This window comes from Helicoverpa zea, chromosome 8 (genome assembly GCF_022581195.2).
Source record: "Helicoverpa zea isolate HzStark_Cry1AcR chromosome 8, ilHelZeax1.1, whole genome shotgun sequence".
In the NCBI taxonomy this organism is placed as follows: domain Eukaryota; kingdom Metazoa; phylum Arthropoda; class Insecta; order Lepidoptera; family Noctuidae; genus Helicoverpa; species Helicoverpa zea.
In genome coordinates, this window is record NC_061459.1 from 1,548,509 (window position 1) to 1,567,636 (window position 19,128).

The window sequence follows — 19,128 nt, forward strand, 5'->3', positions numbered from 1 at the left end:
ACTTAAAAACACAACCTGCCTACATACCTACTAAAATACTACACACCATCTTTACGAAGAGCCTTTCGCTCCATCCACTTTCCACAATTGTGACAATGTTTACCAAATGCACGGAGATTCGGCTGTTAACAAAATGATATAGGTATCATCAAACAAAAGACTAAACGAAGACAGAGACACGACCAACGAAACATTTTATGAAATACTTACGATTTTCGGCATGATGTGTGTAATCCAAACAAAGTAAATGACAATGACATTTGAACAACTAAATGACATTTGAACTAAAACTTCGGCTTTGAGGTTATGGTTATTATTCTTCTTTCTATGGTTTTTATCGCAATCGGCCAATCTTATGCTACGTTCACACGCGCGCCGCGCAACCCGGCGGGCTGCCTGGCGGGCTGCGCGGCGTGCAGCCCGTCGCGGGCAGGCGGACATTCAAGCTGTTCACACGCGCGCCGTCGTGTCAGTCAGTGCAAGAATGGCGAGCAGCGAGGATCTCGGTGTTGTTGCTGTCATAGCCTTTGGCTTAACTTATTTTTATTGGAAAAATAATCAAAATGATGAACGACGTTAACCATTCCGCCATGTTGTTATCTTCGATCGTAGCGACTTTCTTAGAACGTTTAATCGTCACGAAAGCGCAGGAGAGAATGACTGCCCGCGCGCGTGTAAACAGTCGCCGGGCGCCCGCACATTCATCCTTTGAACTTTGCCAAAAAACCGACACTCGACCGATTCGCGGCGTTCACGGGCACGGGCGCGTTCACGGGCTCGGGCGTACCGTTTACACGCTCGTGAACGTGACTGTGCCCGTTGAATGTCGATTTGAACGCGCGCGTGTGAACGTACCATTAGGTTTAAAGAAAAAACACATAACAAAAAGTATATCATAAAAAAGTGTCAAAAACAATATTTTCGCGAAACGTCAACGACTGACGAAAAGTATTTTTTGATAAGATTCACTAAACGTTGGCGATGCGTATCTAAGCAACGTTTATTAACTACCCAAGATGGCGACTGTGGTTTGCTGGGTTTGCTTGTCAGTGCAATTGAAATTTAACGAAATTCTCCATAATCCGAATTTTGCGGATATATGTTGTCGACTCAAAATTAATATTTTTTTATGTTTTGTTATTCATATAAGGTTTCGATCGAGTCTACCGTACCCTTTGACGAAATTATTAATATAGATGGTGCGTCTATATGAAGCGTAACTCATACGGAAAATATCAATGGGGAAATCTGTTAAATTGGACCTTTCGTTATATAGCCTTGCCATACGGGTTAGAGGACTGTTGAAAGTGGAAATTAACGTGGATTTAGGTAATTCAAAAATACGACACTGACGTTTACTACGAAGGCTATATCTAAAGTTAAAATAGTTTACCAGATTAGCATCTATGATACCATTATATGATAATCTTATGCAGCACTAATAAGTCAGAACAGTTACGTCTTTCAATCAAGCTGATCATTTTAAAATGACTTAACCTATCATTATAATCAGGTATGGCTTTTCTAATTCCATTTTTCATACATAAATACCTGACAAGCCGGGCTTGAACAGATTCCAAATTATTGATGTGAATTGAAAAATAGGGAGACCAAATTGTGGAACAATATTCTAGGGAGCTCCTTACCAATGCGTTGTACAATAAAATAATGCTGCCCGAATTACGGAACGGTTTCGACAACCGAATAATGAAACCAAGCATTCTTTTAGCCTTATCCACAATATTTTCAATGTGATTACGGAAAGATAATGTTGTATCAAAAAGTACTCCCAAGTCACGTATCACCGACACTCTAGTTAGAACTGAGCCGTCAATATGATAATCAAATTTAATATAATTAACTTTATTAGTGAAAGTAATAGTCTGGCATTTTTTTACATTAAGCGTCATACGGTTATTTAAACACCATTGCTGAAGAACGTCAAGATCTCTCTGGAGCTTTGCACAATCACTTTGGTGCGATATTCTAGAGTATATTTTTAAATCATCCGCGTAGGCTAAACAATTACAATTTATCAACTCTAAAAGATCATTGATAAATACCAAAAAAAGCAAAGGACCCAATTTAGAGCCCTGTGGAACACCAGAACAAGGAGAAAAGGGTACAGACTCATAGCCAGCCAAGGCTACTATTAGAGAACGGTTAATTAAATAACTCTCAAACCACCGTAACAGAGACCCATGTATACCGGCATAATTTAACTTAATAGACAGAATTGAGTGATCAACGCGATCGAAGGCTTTTGCAAAATCTGTATAAACAGAATCAACCTGGCCTCTAGATTCGAGGGTATCGGTAATAAAAGTGCTATAAATGAGTAGGTTAGACATTGTAGAACGGTTAGACATAAATCCATGCTGTTTCGAACTAATTAAATGACGAAGGTGAGAATAAACTACGTTGTATATGAGACCCTCAAAGATCTTTGCAAATTGAGATATGATAGAGATTGGTCTATAGTTAGATACATCATTCATACTACCCGATTTATAAATGGGGATGATGTGTGATATTTTCCATAAATCAGGAAATATGCCTTCCTTAATAGATTTGTTATATATAATCTGCAGAGGGACAACAAGACCATCAATGCAGAGACGAATAAAAATTGGAGGAAGACCATCCGGTCCAGCCCCTTTGTTGAGATCTAACTTTTTGATGCTATCTCTAACATCATTTTCAGTGATGACGATAGAAGAGATGCTGTAATTAGAAGAAAAATAACCTGAAGACATTGCAGGGGACTGTTGATTCATACTGTACACAGATGCAAAATAGTCAGCAAAGAGATCAACCACACCAGTACCACCCACACCAACACGATCACCCCACAAAACTTTGTCAGGGATACCTCTATATGTTTTTTTTGACTTAGTGTAACGCCAAAAAGCTTTTACATTAGTTTTTATTTCACTCTCAATTCTCTCTATGTAATCCTTAAAACACTTATCCATAGCTCTCTCAGCATGCATCCGTAAGATAACAAAAGTGTCGTAGTCCCGAGGATTTTTGTATCGTTTGAACCGAGTTCTGTATTTATGTTTTTCTTTTAGTAGTTTGATCAAGGAAGCGGAGAACCAGACGGGATAGCAACTTTTCTTAGGTTTACCTTTCGGAGTGTATTTGTCTATAATTCCCCATAGTGTATTATAGAATTTCATAACAAATTCATTGCAACTTAAATGACAACAATCCTCCCAATTTATTTGACGAAGATCACGAACGCACGATTCAAAATCGGTTTTATAAAAAATATATCTAGTCTGTAAAATATTATTACATCTTAAATTTACAATCGAAATCCTAGTAAAGGCTAATTCAAGTGGTGGATGATGTACATCAGGTTTACTTAAGGGTGGCGCGGAAGAAACAGAAATACTGGTGTTCTCATCAGCCAAGATAAGATCTAGAATATTATCATTCACATTGCTGACTTTATTCATTTGAACAAAGCCGGTTATATTAAGAAAATCTCTCATCGCTAACGACTTAGGATCATTTACTCCTAGAAAGGGATCATCAGAGTGAGCCCATTTCACGCTGGGAAGATTAAAATCGCCGATAATTAAAGTGGTATCATCAGTATGTCGTAAGCAGATTTCTTCAGCCCTAGTCAAAAACTCAATAAAGGTATGGCAAGGTATATAAAACGGTAAATAAACAACACATATATTCAAACAGACGCTGCCAGTACCAATACATAACCACATGTCTTCAACAGATGTTTGCCAATCCACTCTATTAACAAAATTAAACTTATTGTTAATTGCTATCAAAATCCCACCACCATATTTCTTACAATACACATCTTTAAACAGAGCACTACGATCTCGACGTACTACAGTATATCTTTGATCAAAGTATTCAGATGAACAGAAAGAATCATCTAACCATGTTTCTGTTAGACATATAACATCATAGTTGTAGCTTAAAATAGACAATAGAATGTCATGCGATTTAGTTTTCATTCCTCTGACATTCTGATAATAAATCGAGATACTGTCCATAAATTAAGAAAATAAATAAGTTAAACATGTCTATATAGATACTGAAAACAATAAAAACAATAATAACAATAACTAAACGCACGCTGTCACGCAACATCAATCATCTCCCATTATATGTATAAAATATTAAATATAACTAAACTGGACGATTTTGGATAACATTTCATGGTTAATTATAAAGAAAAATCTATCATTTGTAAAAATAAACTACTAAATTTAACTACTAAAATGAAGAATTATGAAAAAAAGGGCCCGAAAAAAAATGTGTCAAAATGTGACAACTGTCAACAACAACAATAACAATATTATGAACAAATAAAATGGAAATTAATGGGAAGAGATGATCACACGAGCAGCGTCTAGACGGAATGTACGCCCACCACCCCCGGAATCGTCGCTCAGCTCCGCCTCGCCGCCGCCGGACCCCGGACCACCAGTGATACCGGCGGCTGCAGCTGCGTCGAGCTCGAGCGACGAGTACTTCTCTCCGCCAACGTCGCCACCACCTGTGCGTCGGCAGGGGAGACGCCGGCCACCGACGGGCTTGGGATCGGGGGACCAACAGGTCCCTAGCAGGGTCCCCGCTACCGGTGGTTGTGTGCAGCGCATGAGATGGACTCAGAAAATGAACGAGAACGTCATGCGCGCATACTACGGGTCCACAGAGGGAGGAACTAACCTCACTGCGTACCGTGATAGGATGCTGTCTCTGTTTCAGGTACTAGAGCCAGCCGTCAACGTCTCTGCCCAACGACTGTCGGATCAGGTGCGGGTTATCCAGCGCAATCACAGACTGGACGACGCCGCACTTGATCGGCTGCGCTTAGAGATGCTGGGCAGCCCTATGGTCACCACCTCGTCACAGGCCGCGGTACCACCGCCACCTCCAGGCGAAATCACGCCGCGGTCCGATCTTGTTGAACGGGATGAGGATGATAGGGTTGAAACGGTAAGTACCCAGTGCAATGAACAGGTGAGGAGTGCTCTGGAGGATGCGATTCTGGAGTTTAGATACTCACCCGTCGAAAGCCGACCACGACTACCACGCTTGCCTATGCACAGACAAAATAGGGCGCTGGTGTGTGCTCTGGATTCGCTGTTGGAAAAATATTTTGAAAACAGCGAAGACCTCCTTGATACACACTCAATTATGTATTGCGCGGCTGTTGCTGCATGTCGTGTGGCTAATGTCAGATTCCCTGACAAGGACAGAGCCACACGACCAAAGTTAGCGGTACCAGCCTGGCAATGCAGGATTGAGCGTCGTATCGAGGGGGCCAGAGTACTCATTGGCAAACTATATTGCTTCAGGGAGGGTAATACCCGACCACGGGTGATGCGCTTTGTGAGGCGTGCATTTGTGGGGACTGGACTCAGTCCTCATGAATATATGTCACGTGTCACAGAGCGCATCGACTTCCTGAGGCAAAAAGTCTGTGCATGGGCGAGCCGTATTCGAAGGTATAAACGACGGGTAGAACGTTACACCCAGAATCGTATGTTCCAGAGTGACCAAAGGTGGGTATATAGAACTTGGGAGCAACCTGAGCAATGCGTGATGGACGGGAGCCGACCGGATGATGATGCCACAAACATGTTTTGGCGCAACCTCTGGTCGACGCCCGTCTGTCACGAGGAGGGTGACTGGACACGTGATGTTGAGCGAGAGTGTGAAAAAATACCAGAAATGGAAGAGGTTAATATTACCTCCTCCGACGTAGCCTATGCAGTCCGTCCGATGCAGAATTGGAAATCACCAGGGCCGGACGGACTGCACAATTTCTGGTTAAAGTGGCTGCAAAGTTCGCACCCCTGTTTAGCATCACAGTTTCAGTCATCCTTAGAAGCCGGGTCGCTCCCACAGTTTCTAACAACAGGGATTACCCACCTGCTCCATAAATCAGGTAGTACCGCGGAACCCAAAAATTATAGACCGATCACTTGTTTACCGACGGTCTATAAACTTCTTACATCTATTTTGAGATTAAAAATAAATCAACATATTGAAAAATATTCAATTATGTCAACTTCTCAAAATGGATGTAAGAAGGGGTCCCGTGCTACTAAGGAGCTGCTCCTCACTGATATGGTCATCAGCCAACAGGTTCGGCGATCCCGAAAGAATTTGTCGACATGTTGGATAGACTATAAGAAGGCCTACGACTCGGTCCCCCATACATGGCTTAAGAGGGTATTGGAGTTGTATAAAATAAACTCAACTCTACGCGCCTTTCTTGCGTCATGTATGGAGCAATGGAGAACGGTTCTTCACTATCCAGGATGTCGAGAAATTGAAGGGACCGGCGATCCTATTAAGATCGAGCGGGGAATTTTCCAGGGTGACAGTTTGAGTCCACTTTGGTTTTGCCTGGCCTTGAACCCTCTGAGCACATTGCTAGAGGGCTCGGGGTTGGGCTATCCTTTGCGGAGAGGGGGTCAGGTTATATCCCATTTGCTTTACATGGACGATCTGAAACTGTTTGCCACCACAGAATTGCAGCTGATGAAGCTACTGAAGGTCACTGAAACTTTCAGTAGTTGCATCAGGATGGAATTTGGTGTGGACAAATGTGCAGTCATGCATGTAAAGCGAGGGGGAATTGTGGAATCTGAGGGAGTACAACTCTCAGATTCTATAAACCTGAGATCACTCTCCGCAAACGATACATATAAATACTTGGGTATGGCGGAGGGGTTAGGCATCAATGTGGCTGTCATGAAACAGTCATTACGGGAGCGTTTCTTTGGCCGCCTGAATAAGGTCCTGAAAAGTTCCTTATCGGGAGGCAACAAGGTTCGCGCCTTTAATGGTTGGGTCATGCCAGTCCTGATGTACTCTTTCGGCATACTCAAATGGACTCAAACTGAATTGGACGCCCTGGATAGGAAAGTCCGCACACTGCTGACCGCAGAACGAATGCATCACCCACGATCGTCAGTGATGAGACTGTACATCCCACGGAAATGTGGAGGCCGAGGCTTTTTAAATGCAAAGACGCTCCACAACCGCGAGGTGTGCAGTCTCAGAGAATATTTTCTCAAAAGCGACGTGGGTATGCACCGTGATATGGTGGCAGTGGACAGAGGACTCACCCCGCTGTCGTTGGCAAATGAGAACTGGCGCAAACCTGTCGTACTAACTACCCACGATCGCAGGGAGGTATGGCAGAGCAAACAGCTACACGGACGCTTCTTCGGGGCTTTTCATGGCCCCGATGTAGACTTCAAAGCGTCCGTATCTTGGCTACGCTTCGGTGACTTGTTTGGAGAAACCGAAGGGTTTGTATGTGCAATTATGGACGAAGTTATCCTTACGAATAACTACCGGAGATATATCGTGAAAGACGGGACGGTTGACATATGTCGGGCATGTCACCATCCGGGTGAGTCTATCAGACATATTATATCTGGTTGTTCTCGTTTGGCTAATGGTGAATATTTGCACAGACATAACCAAGTGGCCAAGATCATCCACCAGCAGCTTGCTCTGCAATACAACCTTGTAGACCTTGAGGTACCGTACTACAAGTATGCGCCCGACCCAGTTCTCGAAAAGGACCATATCACGTTGTACTGGGATCGATCTATCATCACTGACAGGACTATTGTAGCCAATAAGCCTGATATTGTGGTGATAGATCGATTAGCGCGCCGCGCGATGATAGTCGATGTCGCCGTTCCGCATGACGAGAACCTTGTGAAAGCTGAGAAAGAGAAACAAATAAAGTATCTCGACTTAGCGCACGAGGTTGTCGCCATGTGGAGTGTCGACACGGCTGTTGTTGTGCCGATTGTCGTTACGGCCAATGGTTTAATAGGCAAGAGCCTCGACGAACACCTCAGGAGGCTCTCGTTGGGCGGCTGGATCAAGGGACTGATTCAGAAGGCAGTACTCCTTGATACGGCACGTATTGTGAGGAGGTTTCTGTCTCTGGGACCCTAACCACCGGTACCTTGGACCCTGTGCCCGATATCGGTGGCAACCTATTTTTTATATTTTTAAATGTTTTTTATTTTTATAGTTAATATTTAAAAATGTAAATTATATGTTCTAAATAAATAAATGACTATCTAAAAAACAATAATAAATATTAAACAATTTTCTCTAAAGACTGCTTATCCTTAATTATAATAGTACCCGAATTTTCATTCTTACTTACAAAAATTTTGCCATAGCGAACCCAAACAAACTTATAGGACTTTTCTTTAGCCCTAAGACGTGCAGCAGCATGTAAGGACTTATAAGTCGGAGAAAGGTGCTCAGATACATAAACTGGTTCTCTGTTTCCGCCATAACCCAAAAGACTTGTGTTTAATTTATTATCCGAGTGAGATTTGTTGAACCTAGTTATTGCAGAAAAGAGTTCGTCACGACATCTAGGGCTACGCAGCTTCACTATCACAGAGCGCGGGCGAGACTTATCTTTATTCATACTGGCCACTCGGACGCACTTCACAATATCGCAGTCTTTTAGCGCATACGATACAACACCAGCCAATTGTGTGACGATAGTTGATAATACTTCATTCTTATTTTCAGGTAAACCGTTAATTTCTAGATTCGCCTCCCGCATACTTTGGTCAAGGCTGTTAAATTGCGTTAATAGTTGAGTCACGGTCTTTTGCATATCAGAGTTCTGTGAACGCAATTCAGTATTAGCACGTTGCACAGCCATAAGCTCAGCTTTCAAGTCGTTAACCTGGGAAATGTCGAAAGACGCAGATAACTTAAGCTCATCAATCTGTTTCCTCAACTCGTCCATTTCTAGTCTAAGATCTTTAAAAAAATCCTTTAACTCGTTACGCAGCGTTTTTCTAATTTCCTCGCGTATGGTGCGTCGTATATCATTACTTCTATTATCTTCGCCTTCTGAGCTATCTTCAAGTACCTCGGATAACGATGGACAAGATTCATCATGTTGGGATAAACAGCTCGGACAGTTCCACTTGGAACGAGCAGCTTTACTGAGCTTTTTAAACGCGCTAACACTAAGTTTCCCACATAGATGATGGTAAATCTTATCACAATTTTTACACGTAATTTTATCTATTTGTTTAACTGGTAATCCACAAGTATCACAGTTAGACATTCTCTAAATGCACGTTCAATCACAAATTAAATCCAAAAAGATGTATGGTGAGTTACTGGATTCGAACTCACGACGCCAAGTGTACACTAGGTACTCGCTAACGCTCCGAGCCAACCAGACTTGACGTAAACTCTCGAAATTTAAGATGTGTTGAAGTGATGACACAAAGTAAAAAACACTTGACGGTAGCTTGAGATAATTTGTTCTCAAACTACTTGAACAATATAAATAAGTTTTGTTAGATCACCACCACAGAACTGTTTTGTTTTCACGATTAACACATATAAAATCACTTTAATACTTCGGAAAATAATGTCAATGCGTACTTTAGGGTTTAGATAATATGCTTACAGATAGCACACAGTCCAAGACTTATTTTAGACTATTATTTTATAATTTTAACAAGAGAGCAGAATTAACGTGACCGGACTATTTGACGTCTCGATGACAGATGATGATGATGATGATGATATGGTATTTGGTACATAGATAGTCCAGAACCTGAGAAAGACGCTACTTTTTACCCGGGTGCGGGAAATTGTTACCACGTGACACAGGTGAAACCGCGGGCAACACCTAGTACTACAAATATTTCACTCACAATTACATCAACATTAGATAGATACCAAGTTTTGTGATGCAGTTAATAACAGATCAAATATTTGGTTGCCACTTTTTCCTTACATTGACATTGTAATATAAAACCTTGTACTACTTAGTAAGGGCGGCAGAGTAATGTAATTCAACGTGCAAAACGTATTTGATTGGCTTCGAGTATGTCATTAAGTATTTTAATTGACTGAAGTGTAGTTAATATAAATGTAATTATCGTGTTATAAAGAGAATCTAGTTTTATGGGTCGGTAGCTTTTACCTTCGAAAAGGCATAATGCAGGACTTGATTGGTCTGCAGAACAGACAAAAGAAATTGTTTGAATATTTTTGAAAACATCTTCCTTAAGAGATTATGTAGCCACTAGTAAAGAATCCATGTTATATTGTTATCCTAGGACATCACATCACCCTTTTTTTATCGTCCCACTGCTGGGCACAAGCCTCCTCTCCCACAAACAAGTATTGAGCATTGAACGTAAGAAAAATAATCGTCTACCATCCAAAAAAGCTAGAAAGTAATTATTCTTCACGCGTCTCCAATACAGGAACACATTTCTCAAATAGGTACCATTTGTTTTTGTTTCTTTCTCCACGTTCCTTGTAATTGCTTGTTACCACGGAGGATGGAAAGATTACGGACATACCATAAGGAAGGTAGGTCAGGTGCCTTCTTGTAGGTCAAACAACATACAACAATTATTATTAAGACTAACGAAACTTTCGAATTCCTTGTCAAATTAAAACAAATGTGTTAAAGATTGGTGTTAATTGATTATTGATTTTAATTTGAAAATAATGAGCGGATTCCATATACCACAGGTATGTAAGGGCGAAGATAGAAACGTTCCTCGTCTTCTTAGGAGATTTTGCGTTATGCCATCTTCGGTAGTCATTTTGTTCTCCATGGCTTGTTACTAATACTAAACTGAAAGTAGGTGACTATTCATACTTAGTATTACTAGCAAAAGTCATGTTAAGGCCCATTAATTAATACACATTTTATGTTGACTTCTTGAAATGGTCGCGTCAACGTTATCAGAGATGTTGGTATTTATCGATTAAAGTAGCTCGAGTGTTGATCGATAACGATTGATATCGATAAAGTAGGTAAGTACTTAGAGATACTGAGGTATATCCCTTATTGTACTCAAGCCTTGAATGAGACGATGACAGTAGATTGTAGATTAAAACATATTCCCTAGATCTTTTACGACACGATTAAGATAGCGCTCGTCACGCTGGGTCATCATTATGTCAATCAGTTTGACAGTTGAAATTATCATATAGAACTGTTTAAACGACGCCCAAAAAGTCGAGTCTTGAGATTACGAATACACTTAAAAGCAGTTGTTTAATAAGAGTTTAATGAAATAGAAGACACATCAGACTAATTACCTATAACTTTTAAGGTACGTTTTGGAATCGAGTTACCAACCACAACTGCTGACAGCTTTACGTTTCCAAAACGTTTCTCTAACTAAAGTTGATATTTGCAGTATGCCTACCTCAACAAAAGTTTTTGCTAAATAAACGAATACTTCGTTTTGAAGCTAATTAAGCAACAAGATACTGAACTCGGTTCGCTAAACAAAATAAACTAAAACCACCAAAATTTGGAAATACAGTAGAACACAGTTTAATTTTCCGTTGAGGCTTGAAGAGCCGGTCAAGTATGAGCTGGTGTTGCACATGACGGGTTCCGTACTATTTATGTATAAAAATCACATCTTTTGTATGGGGCCCTCTAAAATATTTCTTTTTCTCGCTCTCTCTCTCTATATCTACATCATCTGTAAAAATTCTAACTCTAGCTATCACGGTTGTTGAGATATAGTCTGGTGACAGATGGACAGCGAGGTATCAGTAATAGGGTCTCGTTTTATTCTGAGAGTACGGAACCCTGGAAAGGATGTGTGTAAAAACTACAATTTACTGTTATTAATTCGAGCCCCAACAGTCCAGGCCTTGGCTTGTCAGAATCAGACACTCAGCTCATTTATTAATTCCATTAATTTCTTACAGTTTTCCTTTTAATTGGTTATTTTTATATGTTGATACAAGTGCGATATCACTAGCAATAATAAAATTAATGTTGGTGGCTTTTGTTTAATTTCCTACATGGTAACATTCTACAAGGAAGCATACTTAAAAAAACATCCTCGTAGGAAACGCGGTTAATAGTTGTAGAAAGGACTAGCACATAAAAACTAAAATAAAATAGATATAATATTTTATTGCTCTATCTCATAATAATTTTAGATTATATTAATTGCCTCGTTAAACTATAATTAAACGCCCTCGTTTACCTCTTAGATTTATTGACTAGTTTTTTTTTTATTATTATATCTACAGCAATATCCCTACGAATCCCTACTAATATTATAAATTTTAAAGTAACTCTGTTTGTCTGTTACGCTTTCACGTCTAAACCACTGAACTGATTTTAATAAAATTTGGTACAGAGATATAGTTGACCTTGAGAAAGAACATAGTTTTTATCCCGGACTTTTGAAAAATTCTCTTGGAAACGCGATAAACTGAACTCCACGCGGGCGAAGCCGCGGGCGGAAGCTAGTTTTGATATAAGTAGGACAAATCCTTATTGGTAATTTATAACCTTGAAATGTCTACTATAATCCTAACAAAAACATGCGACCTTGTTAGTTTTTGTTCATTTTTTATGCGAACGCGACAAATCATAATTATGTACCTATACTGTTATGTTAATAACCAATTTGCATAACGATATGTAAATATTAAGAGGAGTATTGAGTTTTCACGGAATTGTTAAGAATACACTAGTGTGTTAATGGGTGAAACTTCTGCCATTGGTATCGGCCAATGGGAACCAAGTGGGAACTACTTCGCTCACCTGGATAAAAAGTAGCTTATAGCCTGCCTCGATAAATGGGTTATGTAACACTGTAAGATTTTTTTAAATCGGCTTAGTACTTCCTAAGATTATCGGGTTCAAGCAAACAAACAAACTCTTCAGCTTAATAATGAAGATAAGAATTCCTAGATTATCATATTAATGATAATATCTTAGCATCTGCTGAGATGCAAGTTCCCAACAAAATAATTATATCAAAGAACATTCACAGTACCGGCTTTATTATTTCAAAATGTATACAAATGTTTCGTAACAAGGGTGTAGAACGAAATAGTAGTTTTAACCTTCAACATTCCTTACATTTTGTGTTTAATGTGCTGTTAAGGAAACTAGACTTGATGAACTGGTTCTCAACTGCATTTACGGAAGGATATTTTTAAAGGATCTTTTCATGGGCATCCAGATATAGAGATATAGAAAAGATACTATAGTTTTTATGCCGCGGTTGTATCTACTACGTAAGAATGTTACATTATGTATTCCTAGATCTTTCGCATGAGGTTAAGATAAATATGTAATGGTAGATTAGTGGTGTAAATAAATAAATAAATAATAATAAAATCTATACTGGTTATTATAAAGCTGAAGAAAATTAATTTATTTTTTTGAATGCCCTAATGTCAGAAGCTACTAGTGCAATTTGAAATATTATATATTTCAGTGTTAGATACTTTATTTTTCGGTAAAGGCTCTACCTGTACGGACCGAAAAATCGCAGGTGGAAACTTGTTTTCTTGATAAAAAGATGCCTTGAACATGCGTGAAGAAAAAGCTCATTGTTTCTCTGTACGAGAAGAGGCCTATGTCCTGCAGAGGTACAAGAAAAAGGCAGATGATGACGATGACACACAACAATTCTGTTTATCATAAGGGTCACTACAGACGTCATTATTCTCTTCTCTGACGAAGATTGTTCACGGTCTGTGGTCAAAACCCATAAATCACACAATACATGTATTTATCTGCCGTGATATTAATCACGTTTGTATAGAATTAGCTTATTATAGATTCTTCTCGTGTAAGGTTTGGTACCTAATGGTTTATGATGTGGTTTGGTAATAGTTTAAGATGTTTACTGAGTCTTAAATGCAAGTAAATTGTATTTAATATTAATGAGTCATTTTGCTAGTCAGTGATTGCGTCAAAGTGCCGCTTTAATATAGCTGGTAAATATATTTCTTTACTGCCTGTCCCACTGCTGGGCAATGGCCTCCCCCATAGCCTTCTATCTATCAAATTACGATGAATTACGAATTTTCTAAAAAAAAAGAAATAAAATAATGATATCATGATTATTTATAATTACATATACCACACAAGTACCCACCCACAAGTAATTTATAATACGTGTTCTTTTGTACCAGAACCATGTTCCATGCTTTATATTTCATTATTTATTCCACATGTTCTTGTATTATGAAGACAAGTGTCATATTTCAGCGTAATATGTTCAAAACAAAAGCGTAAAATATAATAAAGAATTGTTAGTATTCATTGAAATGGAGACGTGAGAAAAATATACGTATTTGGTATAAAATTCCATTCCTAAAAAGAAAATAGTTCCTTCAGAGTGTGCGAGTATACTGCAAACTTTAAGTCGGCCGACAGTTTGTTCGGGCTCTTTAAACAGGTATTTAGCCGGTATCAGACCGACTGAATAGTTTGATAGAAAAAACGCTTTTCTGAAAAAAAAATTGGTTGTTTATAAAGTAGGTTTACGATCGAGATGTTTACGTGATAACGTCTTATTGGTGATATAAGTTTTTGGGAAGTAAGGAATTAATGAAGATAACAATTTTTTCAAATTTTAAATTACATCTATCGTTTTATTCACAGTTTTGATGATAAATTTCGGGTGTAAAAATCTCCATTCGTTTGTATGCCGCTAGAGTGAGAGAGACGGAAGATCGGTCCACTCACTCGAACGCTATGCCGGCCTCCGCTCGTGAGGATTCCGCGTGACAAGTTTCACGGAATGACTGGCAGCTCTTGAGATGAGACGGGAGATCGGTCCGTCTCTCTCTCGTTATACCTGCGATCGCGCTTGTGAGGTTTTGGTGTGACACAAGTTTCTGAACATGTCACCCGACTAAAACGATTTTAAAGACGTTATCACGTCAAAAAAAAAACGTCGGCGAAGTGTGAGTCGAACGACGACGAAGGGTTCCGTACCATTTTTATAAAAAGGACAAAAGAATCACGTCTGCTGTATGGGTTTATTTAATTCTAGTTTTCAGTATTTATTGTTATAGCGGCAACGAGAATACATCATCTGTGAAAATTTCAGCTCTCTAACTATCACGTTTCATGAGATACAGCCTAGTAACGGACGGACGGACGGACAGAGGAGCGAAAACAATAGGGACCCATTTTACCCTTTTTGTACGGAACCCCTAAAAAAGCAACCATCGGGTCAACTGTCGGCCGACTGTTTAGTTGCTTGCAGTGTGCTCTTAATTAATAAATGGTAAGCTAAAATATTAATAAGTTATTTCATAAACCCCATAGACCAAGCCTATATTACTATTATTCCGCTGGCACCTGACGTCAGTTACTATGAAAAGAATTTCCTAAGAAAACCTAATAACTGCCAACACGAGGGTTGAACCCAAATCTACGGTCGATCTGTCAAGATTATACAATGTAACCCTATAAGGTATTTACTGTAACCCGCGGTTTCACCCATGTCTCGTGGAAAATTCTTTCCATACCCGGATAAAATATAGCGTGTCACTCGGGAATAGTGTAGCCTCCGAACAGTGAAATATTTTGTCGTATCGGTTATGAAGTTTCGGAGCCTTTTGTGTACAAACAAAACAAATATAACGTTTCTTCTTTATAATATGTGTATTATAGATTATAGATATGTCTGGTTCTTAGATCCCTTTTTTAAGTTTAGGTGAGTATTTAAAAGATTTGCGATAGGTTTTTTTGGAAAGCCTGTAAACAAACTATTGTTTAGTAAAATCCATTTTTTTTGTGTCCTTCAGTTATTTATTCTGAATTATACAATTTCTCAGAATTTGTTATGAATAATGTAATTTAATGTAATCATAACACAACCTGAAACGTAAAAGGTTATTCAAGTTTTGTTAACTAAATAAACCGTGGGGTTTTGTATATTTAGCCTACGCGCACACTGCAGCCTAAACAGTAGGCCGATTTTTGGCCCGATTGTTAGCATGAAATAAATAAAAGAAAATCTGGATTCCAATCAAAGTTTTCAGTTGGTTTGATACCAGCTAAATACATGTTCGTTGTTACGTGTGTACTTTCATTCATCTTCATACTGATTTATGAGCTCAAACAAACTATCGGCCGACTTAAAGTTAGTAGTGTGCGCGCACTTACTCATGTTTATTACTGAACCAATTGCAATAATTACCGGTTTGTTACGCCGTGACATTTTCAATGGCCTTGAACAGCGGAGCATTGTACGCGATCGTATAGCTTGCAGTGAGACCTTATCTTTACGGTAGCGTTCTTTTGTTTTTGATGCTTGAATAGGTAACAATAAAGTTCATTAATCCCACTTATCCTATCCTACTTATATCCTACTTATAAATGTGAAAGTTTGTGAGAATGTATGGATGTATGTTTGTTATTCAATCACGCAAGAACGGCTGAAACGATTTGATTATAATTTGGTATGTAGATAGGTGATACCCTGGATTAACACATAGGCTACTTTTTATCAACACACCACGCGGGCGAAGCCGCTGGTGGAAGCTAGTTAGAAAATAACTGAACACTAATGGCCTTACTACAAAAACTTTAACGCCTGGTTTACAGTTGTCTAAAAATTTTGTGGCTGCAAAATGAACCATATGTCAACGTCATAATTTGAAATTTTTTTAGACAAGGCTTAAACTGACGTTTAAAAGTTTTTGTGGTAAGACGGTAAATTGTTTCTAAGATAACTGGTGAGTTGGTACTAAGAGCTGATATGGGGCAAAGAGAGAGATTACTGTTTAGGTATGCTTACTGTAGTAAGAGCTAATGAGATAATAATAGTACTCGTTATTCAGGGAAATGGTAGAACAATTTTGATGAATTTTACTGTGCTGATAGATAGAAATCTAGAGAAGGAATATTACGGAATATTTTAAATCTGGATACACACATCAATAACTACGCAAAATGTTAACGTTTTTGTTAGAAAAACAAGTCTATATAAAATACACAGACAGCTACAATTATAAAAATATCTAATAATAGGTAAAATGTGAATAGAAAATTGAACAAAAAAACAACATGTAAAGTTGCAGGCTATCAAAACCTGAACCTGGGCGATATTTTTCTTACATGTGAATACCCCTGAAAACCTTTCTAATGATATGTCATTTATTTCAGTCGAGTGAACCAAACCCCCATACATCTTGCACGTTCTCTCCTCACCCACGTCTGTTTTCAAAAATGGGCTTGAACCTGTCAACCCTTTACCAGTTCCGGGTAAAAAACCTTGATTTAATAAGGAAAAACCCTTCATCCCTTAATAATATTAATTCTTATTGGGATTATCCTTAATCGTCTTGAGACTGAAGATTTTCTCAAGAAAAAAACGTGTTTTTTTTTTGTTAGACTAAGGAAAGTAGGCGAAAAGACATTTTTCAGTTATTCCAAAACGTGACTTTGGTGTTATGAGTAAGATTTGTGAAAAAATCTTTTCAATTTTGGCTTTTTATTGGTTTTGCTTCGGTATACCAATAATAGTTTTGGATTTATTTAAATCAGGTGTGTAAGAAATCTTTCGAGTACAAGTTGAAATAGGTCCTGAAGATACTACTACTACTAGATCTCGTCTCAGGCCATTTGAATACACTGTAGTGCCGTGAATTTGGATTACATTTCACTTTTTTTTCACAAGTATAGTATTTAAAAATAAAGCTACCCAGGTGTGTAAAACTAAGAAGATAGTCATATCAATAAATTGGTTAGAATTTCAAATCATTAAATTCAGTTTAACAGTGTTGTAAACACAGTGACAATTCTATAGAGTACGATCTATTTTATTTGTGCCAGCTGACTGAAACCCAGTTGTTTCAATATTCGCAATCGACACGGCCAGAGTCAATGTTCAGATACGACAGTTTAATTAACTTGTACGTTTACCGTTTTAACGCTGGGTCGGTTTTTTTGCAACAGTGTTTTTTTACTTTGTGATTTTAAAATAGGTTTTTTTGATTAAAATATCCATCTAATATAATATTAGGGGTTAAAGTATGAAATTGCCGTTTTATTCTAGTAGGTTTTGAATTGCCATAGAGTCTTCATGGTTTGAGGTTTTTGAATGAAACTTTTTTCACGTGGTTTCTGTGATGTTCTTCTTTTAAAAAATGTGAAACATTTGATTATCGATGTTCAATTGTTTTTTGTTATTCAACTTAAACAAGAAAGATGGATACTGCGAAAATTTGAGTAATTTTTGAATATGAGTTCCGACGCGGAAGTAAACGGCAGACACAGCCCGCAATATCAATGCTGCATTTGAAGAGGTGTCTGCTAATGAACGCACCGTGCGATTTTGGATTAAACGCTTTCATGGTGGAAACTTCGACTTGAAGAACGAGCCTCGAGGAAGACCGCCTGACAGGTGATTAACGAGGAGTTAAGAGAGACGGTGAAAGCCGATCCTAGTCAAACTACCCAAACACCCAGACGAACACCGAATAATGTTGAAAACTTAGCAGTAAAACAGCCACGACTTATGAATCGACCTTCACCGTTATTGCTCCATGACAACGCGAGACCTCATATAGCAAGAGAAACCGTTTTAACTCTTCAGGAACTGCAGTTGGAAACTATTCGTCTTCCTCCATATTCGCCAGATCTTGCTCTAACGGACTACCAGTTTTTTTTGTGATTTGGACAATTATCTGCGTGGCAAGAAGTTTTCTTCCCAGGAGGCAGAACAAAATTCTTTCACACAGTTTGTGCAGTCTAGATCCTCAGAGTTCTATCGCAAAGGCATAAATGACCTTCCTATTAGATAGCCGCAATGTATAGATAATAATGGCAACTATTTTGATTAAATAAGTTTGTTAAATTTTATAAAAAAACTACAATTTAGATTTTCAGTGCAAATCGGCAATTTCATACTTTAACCCCTATTATTATAAAAGGAAACATTTCTTTGTTTGTACCCTGAAGTCTTCGAAAATAGTGAAACGATTCGAATAATTATTTCACTGTTTTAAAGCTACGCTCTTCCCATGTAACATAGGCTATATTTTATCTCGGGAAGTAGTGTAGTAAAACGGCTATTTTTCATTAATGTCATAACTTATTTATAATGTAAATAGCGTTATTCAAAATTCATGAGCCTCCGTTTTATATGAACTTTTAAATTAAATAAATACGAGATCTAGTTCTTTTTATAATTAAAGCACATGTGAATAGATTTGTGTAGAATATTATGTATTCATTATTATACTTAATTGTGCTCAATGATAACTTTGACGTAGTTTTCTATCTGTTACACTTGCTTGCATTTAAAAAAGTTC

General features: G+C 38.4%; 2 protein-coding genes across 2 annotated transcripts in view; both read right to left on the reverse strand.

Annotated features, from left to right (window-relative positions):
- Positions 1 to 19,128, reverse strand: part of LOC124632584 (proton-coupled amino acid transporter-like protein CG1139) — a 60,724-nt gene that overhangs the window by 41,023 nt on the left and 573 nt on the right. The gene's annotated exons all lie outside the window — the stretch shown is intronic.
- On the reverse strand, positions 8,120 to 9,118 carry LOC124632599. The gene has a single exon (XM_047167494.1). The coding sequence runs from the start codon at positions 9,116 to 9,118 to the stop codon at positions 8,120 to 8,122; it is 999 nt and encodes a 332-aa protein (XP_047023450.1).

Coding starts and splice junctions, on each gene's coding strand:
- LOC124632599 (XM_047167494.1), bottom strand. CDS start 9,118: ATGTCTAACTGTGATACTTGTGGATTACCAGTTAAACAAATAGATAAA.